Source organism: Anabrus simplex, chromosome 1, assembly GCF_040414725.1.
Source record: "Anabrus simplex isolate iqAnaSimp1 chromosome 1, ASM4041472v1, whole genome shotgun sequence".
Classification (NCBI taxonomy): Eukaryota; Metazoa; Arthropoda; class Insecta; order Orthoptera; family Tettigoniidae; genus Anabrus; species Anabrus simplex.
The window spans coordinates 1641781780-1641795085 of NC_090265.1; the positions used below are offsets into that span (position 1 = coordinate 1641781780).

The 13306-nt window shown below is 40.7% G+C and overlaps 1 protein-coding gene across 1 annotated transcript in view; it reads left to right on the forward strand.

Annotated features, from left to right (window-relative positions):
* Window positions 1–13306, forward strand: part of NKCC (sodium potassium chloride cotransporter) — a 230853-nt gene that overhangs the window by 160869 nt on the left and 56678 nt on the right. The window contains exons 10-12 of the mRNA XM_067138361.2: window positions 4340–4461; window positions 8594–8729; window positions 11659–11870. Of these exons, the coding sequence (XP_066994462.1) occupies window positions 4340–4461; window positions 8594–8729; window positions 11659–11870 (470 nt within the window). The remainder of the gene's footprint in view (window positions 1–4339; window positions 4462–8593; window positions 8730–11658; window positions 11871–13306) is intronic.

A 13306-nucleotide genomic window follows, 5' to 3' on the forward strand; every position in this document is an offset into this window, starting at 1 on the left:
TTTGTATTGTCTGTGAGCGCAGTCTCTTTGTTTCATTAGTTGTTTAGTTCATCAGTTCATTAGTTGTCTAATCCTAAATCGATTATGATTGTTCGCAATAGGGGTCCAAAATCCAGGTCACTGGCCCCTCATTATGGTACTAATAGCTGGTATTGTAGAACCATGGTGTTCCCATGTAGCGGTACTAATCACAAGTAACGTAAACTCACGGTGTTCCTCAATAGTGGTACTAATCAAAGGTAATGTACTTCGCATAGGTAACGCAGACCTATGGTGTTTCTTACATAATGGCGCCACTCATAGGCAACGCAAACGCATGGTGTTCCTCACATAAGGGTACTAATCACAGGGACCCGTACTATCCCGCGGTGTTCCTCACATAGTGGGTACTAATTTTGCTACTTGCTTTACGTCGCACCGACACAGATATGTCTTATGACGACGATGGGATAGGAAAGACCTAGGAAGTGGAAGGAAGCGGCCGTGGCCTTAATTAAGGTACAGCTCCGGCATTTGCCTGGTGTGAAAATGGGAAACCACGGAAAACCATCTTCAGGGCTGCCGACAGTGGGGCTCGAACCCACTATCTCCCGATTACTGGATACTGGCCGCACTTAAGCGACTGCAGCTATCGAGCTCGGTAGTGGGTACTAATAACAGGCTGCGCAGACTTACGGTGTCGCTCATATCACAGGCAACGCTGTTCACGAGAAAGACTTCTGTTATAAAGAAGGTTTGTAGGAATTCTTTACCGTTGGTCTATAGTAAGTGGTACTCTCGTTCAACATCACTGTGCACTAACTTTCCGTGTGTGGGGTGACGACATCAACCTAGCCCTGTTAAGATGTTCCTTGTTCAGTTGTATGTGCATTGCCAAGTAAACAACAAGGTCATCAGTCGAATCAGGGACGAATGTGGTACAAGAAATAAAATTAAAATGAAATTACAAATAAAATAAATTGCAACGGAGACTGACAAGAATTTAAGAATAGAATAGGGCTGAAGATGGAAAGAATAGGGTGTAGCAGAAAAACAAGAAAAATGATTGTGAGTTGGGCGGGGTGGCAGAAAGAACGATCCACAACGAGGTTGAAGATATAAAAGTGAAAATAAGTAAGAGTAATGCAGTAACAGGTGCACACAGGTTATCAAAGTATGTTCCATAGCCTGGAGCAGGGCCTCTCAGGGTGCATGCGCTTGGTGCATGCACTGTGCACGGTGCAAAAGACGACTTCGCTTGGTTGACTACAGTGCAGAACCCCCATTCCTCGATTTGGAGCAATAGCGCTTACTCTCCCTATCCTCACGCCTGTCTTGCTCGCTCCCCCTGTCTCCGTCTTCAACACATGCCCCGTAGCGCTCCAAATCCGAGCTGGGTTGCGCCGAGTAGAGCCGAGCTTAGCCGAGTAGCCCAGAGAGGAAGCGTTGGTCCGAGACAAGCCGAGCGCGACCAATGCACGGTGCATGGAGCTCTTGTGCCTCGATTTGCACGCGAGAGATTTTGGGCGTTTGAGAGGCCCTGGCCTAGAGTGAAACATCTAGTGATGATCAGAATACGAATTTGGAAAACACCGAAACGAAATAACAATAGCAAAAGGACACGGAAGAGAACTAGAGATAGATGAGAAATAGTATTGTCTCCTCCCACTCGGAAGGTAGCGCACAGTGAGCCATCTGGTGACAAACGAGATTACTACACAAACGGTAAAATATTCTTAAATTCAAACCCTCATTATTGTAGAAGTCTTCCTCGGAAACAGTCGAGATTTTCTTCTAAAGACGCATAGAAAAGATCTCTGCGAAACGCAAAGAATTCCACCTTGTTTTGCGACACGGTAAAAGCCCAAAAGAGTATTGTCATGTCTAAAATATCTTGGAAGTTAATGTCAAGCGGTTTACTACCATCTTGACCTACGGCGACTTGGCTATTAACATTCTCATGATGTTCTGTTTGGGCAGTAAATTGTTATTTATATGCACTTGACCTTAATCCTCGTTTATTATTCTTATTATGGTATATTATCAATGTTTACTTTCGCTCATTTATCTTTTTATGATACAATTTAGAATTGCTCAATATACCTGTATCTTGTGCTTTGTGAATAAATAAAATAATAAATAATAAATAATAAATATTGCTGACGTATTTAAAACCTGGATGTTAAGATCGTTTGTCGTTCGGTTTCTCTCCTTACATAACTTTGCAAATACCTAGTGTAACTTATAAGCTTTTCAGCCTGTCGAACACGAATATAACTTAGAACGCTATAAAATACCTGTAAAAATGAACAATTATAAGTAGAATCAGTGTTCTAAGTTCTACATGTTGAGAAGCTTATACGTTATATTAACTGAGTCGACAGTGAAATAGAATGCCTTTATTCGTGACCAAACAAATTGAGTGTCACAGGTACATTTGAATCGAGTACTTCCAGGGTCTGATTTGGATATATAACTTGTTTCTTAAAAAACCACTTACAGTATTTAGATACAATGATTTATTTTTACGGTTGTTCTTGCCTCTGTTTCAATCCAGGATTTTCTGGATAAAAATTCATAAATGCTCTCTTACTCCATTTTTCATTCGTTCAGAAAACATCTGATATCTTTGATTTCGAATTTCCGCAAAAGATTTGAGTATTGTTTAATTTGGATTTGCATAATCTCTTCAAGTTCTTTTACCTCCCAAATTCAAAACTATTCGCTCATGCAGACGGCCATTGTATTAATCTCGTCTACCTAAATGTTTAATCAGGCGGTAAATATTAGGATGAGGGGAATCAATGAAAGAAATCAGTAAATTAAAATCATTTAGGCTCTTTAGGCCTCTTCAATCGTGAAATTGCCAGCGTTTTCCCCAGTGTAGGAGGGGGCTTATCATCATTTTAACATTTTCACTCGAGGAAACTAAATTATGGTTGCCCTCTGGGAACTTAATTTTTTTATATTCCATCCTTCTGCGGCATAGTTATTTCTTTGTCGCTGCTGTTAATATTTTCAGTTATCGACAGAAATTATAGATATCACCAGCCACTCATTGATAATATATTGTATGAGTGATACTTCAACAAAGATATGTTTTTGGGCTGGGGTCTACTTGGAGTTAATTTCCCGACACCATTGTAACCATGGCAACCAATGTTCGTCTATGTACACTCGGTCAGTAGCGTCATCTCACTATGCGCTTTCTTCCTGTAACTGAAAATTTGAGGAAATCTCGTATCGAGTAAACCCTCTTTTACTCCCCCAGCCCAGAATTAAAATCCTTGAACTGGCCGGAAAACGAACACAGAACCTTGGAATAAGAGACAGGCCCTACACCACATAGCTTGCTAATATGTCAAATGTTTTTCATTTTCTCGTCTTCTAAACCCAAAAACATATCCATGATTCTATGCATTTCCGTGTAGCGGAGAAAACGTGCGCGTGCGATTTTTATTACGTGATACGGTTTCTATGCTATGCTGTTTCTAATTCGGCTGGTGGAAAATGGGCCAAGGTGTAGGACATTTTTCACTTGTAGAGAGCGTAGCAAGACTAAAATGGCAATGGGTAGGACACGTAGCTCGACAAGACTACAACAGGTGGACCTCTAGGATTGTCCACTGGAGACAAGAGAGGCATTGGAAGACCCCAGAAGAGATGGCTCGACGACATAAAGCTGTTGGCTGGAACACGCTGGTTCCAAGTGGCTCAAGACCGAAAACGATGGAGACATATGGAAGAGGCCTATATCCAGCAGTGGACTGAAATAGGCTAGAAAAGAAGAAGAAGAAGTTTGATATCCGGGACGGTATTGTATTCGTTTTCGTTAGCTGGTCCTAGTTCCTGGGGTGGTAATTTACAGGTTAGGACGTCGCTCCGTGAGTCACTGTGTTTGACACTAACAGAAAACAAACACGCTCATAAATGTCAGCCTGTGTGTGGATATTCCAGCACGACAGAAAATGGCATGCTCTGGTACTTGGACAGATATCTTCAAAATAAAATCATCGCCATGTTCTGGTTTCTCTCATAGCACAAATGAAAAATGAATCCTTTCATTGGTACCGTGTCTACCATCAAACTGCTCACACCTTGACCAGCCAGCGCCGCAAGGTGGAGTGTGTTCCTCGTATTTCTCGATACTCCTCCTAATATTCCTTCAAATTTTGTGTTTTCTATAGTTCTGACTGTTTCTAAAGCATTCTTGTAACTTCCTCAACTCCATGCTCTTACTACCTTACTTTATAGTAATACATTTCTGAATGTCTAGGTTACATCTTAAGCGAAGATAATACAATGTATAGTTAAATTCGTCAAGTGAGGACTGTAAAATATCACTTATTCATTATTTCAGCTCAGTTGAACGTAATCGCCCCACTCATCTCTAACTTCTACCTGGCATCGTACGCACTCATCAACTTCTGCACGTTTCACGCAGCACTCATCAAGCCAGTGGGCTGGAGACCCACTTTCAAGGTAAGGATGACAGAGAACTTTATCTTACCCTACTATTCCCAATAACCACCCTTTATCATTTTTTCAAAAGATGCTGTAGTTTTGTTTTAATTAATTTTTAAATTTTCAGGGTTATGAACTTAACTTTCTTACTGCTGTCAGGCAAGACTTACAGCGTCCGCACTCATAGTAATACTGTGAGTGCGGTGGACGCTGTTGCTGTAATAATATATAGATTTTCATAAGTAATTTAATGTAGTTTTTGTACAATCGTTTATTATAATGTACAATAGTTAGTTTTTAAGTATTTGTCTACAGGCAATAGCCGTTTAAAAATAATATTATTTTTTGTAAAACATTTTTTTACCTGTTGGATGACCCTTGTAAGTTAAAATTTTTGATTTCGTAAAAATTAAAATAATAATAGTAATAATAATAGACCGAATCAATTCACTGCGTAGTTCCAATCGTGTAGTTGTAAGCTTGGATTTGGCAGGTGAGGGTTCGAACTCACCACGGGCAGTCCTGAAGATGGCTTGCGGTGGTTTTCAATTATCCCTCCAGGCGAATATCGGACTTTTACCTGAATTCAGGCCACGGTCGTTATCTTTCCTGTCCTGGGATTTTTCTGTCCCAGAGTCACTGAAATTCTACCCGTGTAAATTCCTAACATCTCCCAAATTTAAGCTTACAGCTACGATATATAATGGATTTACTTTTATGGTGATGATGGGGGGGTGGGATGGCGTGATTGCCGAGTGATACAGTCATTATTCGCTTTCCACCAAGGCGGCCACAGTTCTCATTCCGGCCAATGCACGTTACATATTTGAAATGAAATGTCCCGTCGCTATAGAATGCCTTCCGTCTATAAATACCCCGTCAAGTTCTGAACTGAGCCAATCCAAAGTACACACGGGAAGGTGGTGCTGAAGTAAAAAGAACTCGTGTCCTCATCCCGCGGTGGTGCAGGGACATCCCCAATAGAGGTGAGCTGCATGTACCACTTCAACCACATACCAGCCCGCCTACCATTCTTAAATTTCTGGCAGTACCGGGAATTGAACCCGGGCCCTCGAGGACTCAACAAATAACACTAATCGTTACGCTAAGGGGACGGACGATGCTGAGGTAATAAAAGATAATTACTACTATAGTCAGTAAGCTCGTGCCCGACTTTATGGCTAAATGGTTACCGTGCTGGCCTTTGGTCCAGAGGGTCCCGGAGTGGATTCCCGGGCGGGTCGGGAATTTGAACCTTCATTGGTTAATTCCAGTGGCTCGGGGGTTGGGTGTTCGTGCTGTCCCCAACATCACTGCAACTCACACACCACACATAACACACTCCTCCACCACAACACCACGCAGTTACGTACACATGTCTGATGCCACCCACCAAGGGCTGCACCCTTCTAAAAATAGCCACACAAAATTATTATTAGCCCTTTACTGCATACTGTTGCCCTCAGGCAACATATAACTTTTCACCTGTATAAATGGATACAGATTGTGGACTGAGGTAGTTTTACGGCACACCTTCAACTATACAGTCAATTAAACACATATACCAGTGATGCCTTGTTTTTCTTACATAACATAAGACAAAACAGCCCTACAACCAAAGGTACTCCTTCCACCGTTTATTTTACGTTGGCCCTCCGTATCACATTAGCACAGACTTCAGTAGTACCTCTGGCTCAACCTCAAAGATATTACCGACCTACGGTCGTGTAAGTTGTACTTGCGCCTTGCAGTACGTACCCATGGCCATTAGGCAGTAATGTTCGGTCTTTGAATGTTAAAAGCTTAGCGTGAAATCGTGAAAAATTGTATAGCCTATATACCCCGTTATGGTAATCCACATCACATACGAGTGTTACGCTATTAGCCCCAGTTAAGAGCTGGCAAATGTAAAACACTGAACGTAAGTTGAACATTGAAGCTTGAAATTTTCTTCACCAAACGAAAACGAAAAATAATTCATGCAGTACAGGGTTAGTAAACGCGTGGACTGGCGCCTACAATTTAGGCAACACAGTATCCACCTACGTACGTACAACAGTCAATATGGCGCTAACAGTTCAAGGATTACATAGTCTTTTGACCTGTCTTTCCGCGTCTTTTTCCCGTCGTAGTGATCCGGGCGATTTCGTCTTAATCGTCTCAGACGTATCGCTAGCGGATTTGTCTAATTTTTTGGCAGAACTTGAAGTGTGTCCGTTGGTCAAACTACACTATCCTCAGGATTCGCCGCTGACACTCAACTACCCTTCATAAGAGAGATCGTAGTTCTGCTTGTAGTGCATATAGCCAACTACCTCTTGCTGGGACGCGTCAACATCCTATGGTGCAAACTCTCCGTTCCGACACTAGACGGCCAGTCCACGAACTTAATAACCAATACGTACTTCTTGGGATAGTCTCCCCTGCCACGCCATAAAAATCCTGTTTACGTACAATCAGTATTTTGTATTTTTTACAATTTAGAATAAAGTAATTTGTTCATATGTTTGTCCTAGTTCACTTCTCCAGACTGTGCAAAAACACCTTCTCAAAACAAACTCTAACAGGAGTAAAAGGTTAAGAGTGTTTAGCTCTATACCAGGCTGGCCCTGTCCCAAGGAATGGACCTGGTACTCATTCCTGGTGTAGGCCGAGTAAACCTCAGGAATAAGTTCTACTCCCTAAGTGAAAAACTCGCTTCTAAATATTTCAACTTCCGGACGGGAAATCGAACCCATGTCCTACTAAGTGAATCGAGTATTCCGTCATGGCCTCAACTATAATAAATCCCTCTAGATTTTTCAAGTGAAACTAGTAAATTTGTGATTAGGTTCAATCATTTCTCCTTCTTGTTTCCTGCGACTGGTGAATATAAATATTTTCTGTTGCTATCTCCCTCAGTAACACAGTGAATCTCTTAATGAAAAACCTGGAGCAGGTGCACGGGGAACAGATATCACCCACGTAAATATTTATTTAATCCATTGCTAGTTCATTTACTCCAGGCTCGGGTGTCTTTCAATACCTTTCACGTGCATTGTTACCAGTAATATATGATAATTATACTCTTCATTGCTGAATTCGTTTCACACCCAGGCCATTTGAAAATGTTTATGTTCAATGAAAAACAAACTTATCATCGCTTTTATGTTATTGTTGACGTCCTAGAAAATGTTATGGATCTACTGTTAGAGCTTACTTTAATCGTTAAGGTTTGAAATTAAGGATAAGAATCTAAAAGAAAATCTTGATTAAGTAACTTCAAATAACGTGATTTTCATTTTAAAAACCGAGCACATGGCTGCACGTTATGGGGCATGCATTCGAGAGATAGTGGGTCCGAACGTCACTGTCAGCAGCCCTGAAGATGGTTTCCCGTGGTTCCCACTTTCACAAAGTAATTGTTTCATTTTTTAATTAGGCTTAAAATTATAAGTACGTTACTTTAAGTTTGTCTGAAAGTCTTCATAAATATGTAATAAATCAGATTATCCATGAAATACCCATTCATGAAAATCTTCAATCTGTTTCCAGTCATTCGACCGGGTCAGGAATGGAATGAATGAAGTTCCCATCTAGCGGCGAGGATAGGAATTGTGCCGGCTGCCGAGGCCTGTCGCACTCCTCTGAGGCCATGATTAATGACTGACAGATGAAATGAAATGATATTGGATAGGTGAAAGGAAAACCCGGAGTACCTTTAGAGAAATCTGTCCCGCCTCCACTTTGGCCAGCAAAATTCTCACACGGAGTGGCCGGGATTTCATCCAAGGAACACAGCGGTGAAAGGCAGGCGCGCAGCCACCTGAGTCACGGAGGCTCAATACTAATATTTATTTATTTGTTTACTAAATACCATGAACACTTTGGGTGATACCTGTCCCCCAAACAACCACGCGCCTCCTCTAGGGTTAAGTCATGAGTTTTAGTCTATTTTCTCCTAAAGAGTAAGTCTGTGGGCACTCTCCCATAAGAAATCATAAATACCTGCTTCTTCTATTTTCTGTCGTACAAAATATGAAGGTTTCCTTACAAAAAAAGAAACAACACAAGGTCCTTAATGTGACTTCCTGTTGTCTGCGGTTTCGCGTCTCACACTTAACTACTATATAATTGTTTAAGTACATCCAACTATATTTTTTTGTTTCAGTACTACAACCTGTGGCTGAGTCTGGTGGGCTTTATCCTGTGCGTGGCCATCATGTTCCTCATCGACTGGGTCACCTCTCTCATCACCTTCATCGTCATCTTCGCTCTTTACCTGCTCGTGGTCTACAGAAAGCCAGGTACAACTCAGTTCAACACGTTCCTAATAATCTCCGCGCACAACCTTCCCCTAGTGGTCAGGAAAATTGTTACGGTGGACAGAACAACAGCTTCTGCATTTTTACTGCATATTGCTATAAAATCACGTAGAAAGGCCAAGTTGGAGTTAAAGTGGAAGGTATGTACTTATCTCTCTGCCATCTGACCCACACGTCAATTTTAAAAAAAAATCTTTCGAGGTAACCAGTCGCTTTTGTTACGTCAACCCGGACTACAGCAATCGCGTGGATCTCGCAGAGTGTGTTTCTGTTGTTGTGGTTGGTCAGCAACTACCAGGCCTATAATTTTTTAATGCAAGAGTAGAACCGAAACTCGCGATATGAAGTGTGATGCCTACCTGCAGCTCTTGGTGCTTGGTGTTTGAAGAGGCCTTACATGATTGTATGTCATCGGGCACACTTGTACATCTCCAAGGAAAATATGTGTGTAATTTAAGAAATGACCTCCTAGGAACAGAATAAGCGGAACGAGTGACTGAATATTTTTCACAAAAAATACTCCAATTATGTATAATTTTTTGCCGTTATTTGATATTTTCTCCCCCAAAGAATTAGTTTCGAGCTATTGAAGATAATTTAGTGTCACATAATAGGAAAATGTGCTTCCAGAACATGCCGGCCGAAATGTTTTTAAATACTTTTCCTCTTTTCTAGGCCTGATATCCATATCAAAAAGCACTTTAAAAGAAAAATCACCAAAAATGACTTCAGGTGGGAATAGGCTGTGGATCAAAAAATTGGGCTCACCAATATACATTTTTTCTTGATAGAATATAGTTTCCTCCTTAATCTTGTGTTTTTAAATTATTTCCTAGTGTTTGTAACTTGCTACGTCTCATAGCAATGACGTATTTAGAGGAGGTGAGGGCTATTGGGATCCAGCTCCCTCAGAATTTAGCGACAGTCTTCACTGTAAGTACAAATAAAATAAGTTAAATACCAATAATATAATGACAAGTGTGAAAAACAACTGGTGACGTCAGCCCATTTTGCCATGGAAACAAGCAAATTGTTAGTTTCTTCAGTATGTACAGCCCCGAAGTTTAGGCAGTAATGAGTTAGAATGCAAACTAATTTGCCTGGATAAAATGCTGTCTAGCTCGCTCCTCCGTAATGTAGCGAGAGTAGGGTATCTAATAGGCCGGGCCCCTAATGCTTATGCAAACCTCAAAGCAGAACTGTAGTCCGGGCTAGTATACAATTGTTATTCGCATCTCTAACCTATAAAAGCCTGCACATCCGGGCACTAGTCATACATTAAAACACCGACCACGAAAGGAACTCTGCACAACAGGAAATCGCCGAACACAGTTGATACTTGCGCATATTGTGTCTTAGTCTACTTGTGAACGGTTAATTCTTCTCTCTGTGCATACGCTGACCATAGGAGGCGTCATTCGCCAGTGTGCAAGTCTCCTGTTCATTTTTTGTAATCCCCTTTCGTTTCACCCTGTTTGGGGTGCGTTGAATCAATCATTTCTCTATGTGTTGTTATTTTCTTAGTGCTCAGCATTTCTTCTTTCTGATCTTCGTTTCTTCTCGTCTTCCAAGATACTAGGTTTGGCTTTTAAAGTAGATTTGTATTGGAACCTTATATTTCCGTCTTTAGTTATTACTTTAACTGTTCGATCGAATAGTGAAATTTCTGTTTTTGTTATTCTACTAGCCTTTCTCGGTTTCTTTAAACCAGTTGAGTTTAGTTTTTCCGTTACGAAAGAAGCCAAACATTTGTTTGTTTAATCTATTTTTTTTTTTTTTGCTAGGGGCTTTACGTCGCACCGACACAGATAGGTCTTATGGCGACGATGGGATAGGAAAGGCCTAGGAGTTGGAAGGAAGCAGCCGAGGCCTTAATTAAGGTACAGCCCCAGCATTTGCCTGGTGTGAAAATGGGAAACCACGGAAAACCATCTTCAGGGCTGCCGATAGTGGGATTCGAACCTACTATCTCCCGGATGCAAGCTCACAGCCACGCGCCTCTACGCTCACGGCCAACTCGCCCGGTGTTTAATCTATTAGAATTCGTTCTGAGAAGATGATCGTAAACATTTATCCTTCCTTTTCGCATAGTATCTGATAGTTCTTCGGTTTTCTTGTAGAGTGTTTCATTCTTGATGTATATTATCGTATTATCCTAAAATTTTGGTCCTATGATCTTTCTTAAAATTCTCCTTTCTTTTAGCTTGAGTTTCTTCATCAAGCCTTTGAAATTCATGTTTAGAATTTCTGCTGCGTATAGTGAAAAATGAAAATCCACAGCCTGTTTCCATTCATTTGACCGGGTCAGGAATGGAATCTAGCGGGGAGGATAGGAATTGTGCCGGCTGCCGAAGCCTGTCGCACTCCTCTGGGGCAATGGTTAATGCATGACAGATGAAATTAAATTATGTTAGAGAGTGTTGCTGGAATGAAGTATGACAGGGAAAACCGGAATACCCGGAGAAAATCCTGTCCCGCCTCCACTTTGTCCAGCAAATCTCACATAGGTTGAGCAGGATTTGAACCAAGGAACCCCGCGGTGAGAGGCCGGCGCGCTGCCGCCTGAGCCACGGAGGCTTCAGCTGTGTATAGTGCTTCTGGTTTAATCACTGTTTTATAATGTATAACTTTGTTCCCCTATGAAAGGGATTTCTCGTTGTATTGTACAGTATGTATCTTTTGTTAGCTCGAAGGCCAGTTCAAGTTTATTTTTCCTGGATTCCATTCCTTTGAATGCCACAGCATTCCAATTATTATTATTATTATTATTATTATTATTATTATTATTATTAGAGGACAGTTTCAGTTCTCTTAAATTGGGTATCGTGGATTTGGTTACTATCAGCTTACGATTGTTCATCAAACCTTCTCGGGTATAATCCACACTTAGAACCGATCTTTTCTTTTCTAGATGTGAACTGGGGTTCGTCAACACAAGCACAGACGTACAAGACTGCCCTTGTGACGGCGTATCGTCTTACCAACATCAGCGAGCACGTGAAGAACTACAGACCACAGATGTTGGTGTTGTCTGGTAAACCATCAGCTAGACCTCCTCTCATGGGACTGGCCAATCTCATCACTAGACATAACGCGCTGCTAGTCTGCGGGGAGGTAATTCCGGTAAGTACAGGTGGAGCAGTGTCACAAATATCACCGCCAGAGGCATAGTCGTAATTTGAGCATTTTGACTGGGGTGGCAGGGACCACCGGTGAACATGGGCCCCTTTTGAGTGCAATACGTGACCATAAAATTATTCCTAAAATTCTCTATCTTTCCTGTAATATTTTACGTTAATAACTTTAATAACCAAACCTCTGTAAAGTAAAGGATATCCAAACATAATTAAAAAGTAGGCGTACTTCATTTTTGTTTATTACTTGGCCTGTTTTATCCGTAAAAGTAAGAATCAAGTAGACAACACCGACAAAATCGAAAGCTTTTTTTAAATTTTTACATAATCTGATCACATCGTATTTTTACACTAAATGAAGTCTTCTCTTTCGATTTGAATTAAAGTCATTCACTATCAATACTCCTTTTGATAGCCAAAGAGGATAACATTTCCCGGGCGATCGTGCTCCTGCATTATGTTTATAAACGGCCCAAGCATGAAAAATATCTCTCACAAGTTGCTGCATTAATTGTAACTGTAAAAAAATGAGATAGTTCACAAATGAGACTGAAAACATTTTTCGAATACTTCTCTACAAAAGAAATTTTGCAAAAACAATTCTGTTTCATTGAGCTAAATTAAACAGAGTAACGAAGAACGTACGGTCTATTTGTAAATTATGTATTTCTATGTCTGTAATATTGCGAAAATTCTGTTTCTTTCAAAATATTGGGGGTGGAGGCGAAAAAGCTATCCCTTCCCACCCCCGAATTACGTCTATGTCTAGAAGCAACGTCGTGCTGGTCTGCGGGGTAGTAATTCAGGTAAATACAGGCGGTGCAGTGTTACCAGTCTCATTACTAAACAAAACAGGCTCTGTTTTGTGTGGAGATAATACCGGTAAGTACATATTACCAATCTCATTACTGGGCACAATGCTCTGAGCCAAAGGCGGGCACAATTCGGCTCAATTAACAGCGCTGCAGCTAGCGAGGTAAAAGAGCAGTGTATGCGCTAGGGCGGAAGGTACAGCGTAACTTTTAATAGTTTTATTGTGCCTAATAGTTAGTGTGTTAGATTATTGATATGAAACAAAATAAGTTATTTTGTGTAAATTAAGCTATTTTTTGTATAAAAACGCCATGTGAAATAGCATTTCATCCCATTAGTTTATGCGTAGGAAACAGAATTACAGTAAGTATTTCGACAATTGATAACTAAATACTCCTTTGACTACTACCTCTAGTCAAGGAATTACTGTACGTCAACATAAGAGTTTGTTTAGGAATGCAGCACTTGTTATTTTTGTTATAAATTCTTCCTACACCTAGATGCTGCCAAAAGACGAAGAATATACAATACAGTGAATATTTTTTTTAAAAAAAGAAATAGCATTTAAGAAATTGAAAAATTAAGAATGGTTATAAAATTGGATCTGCGCTT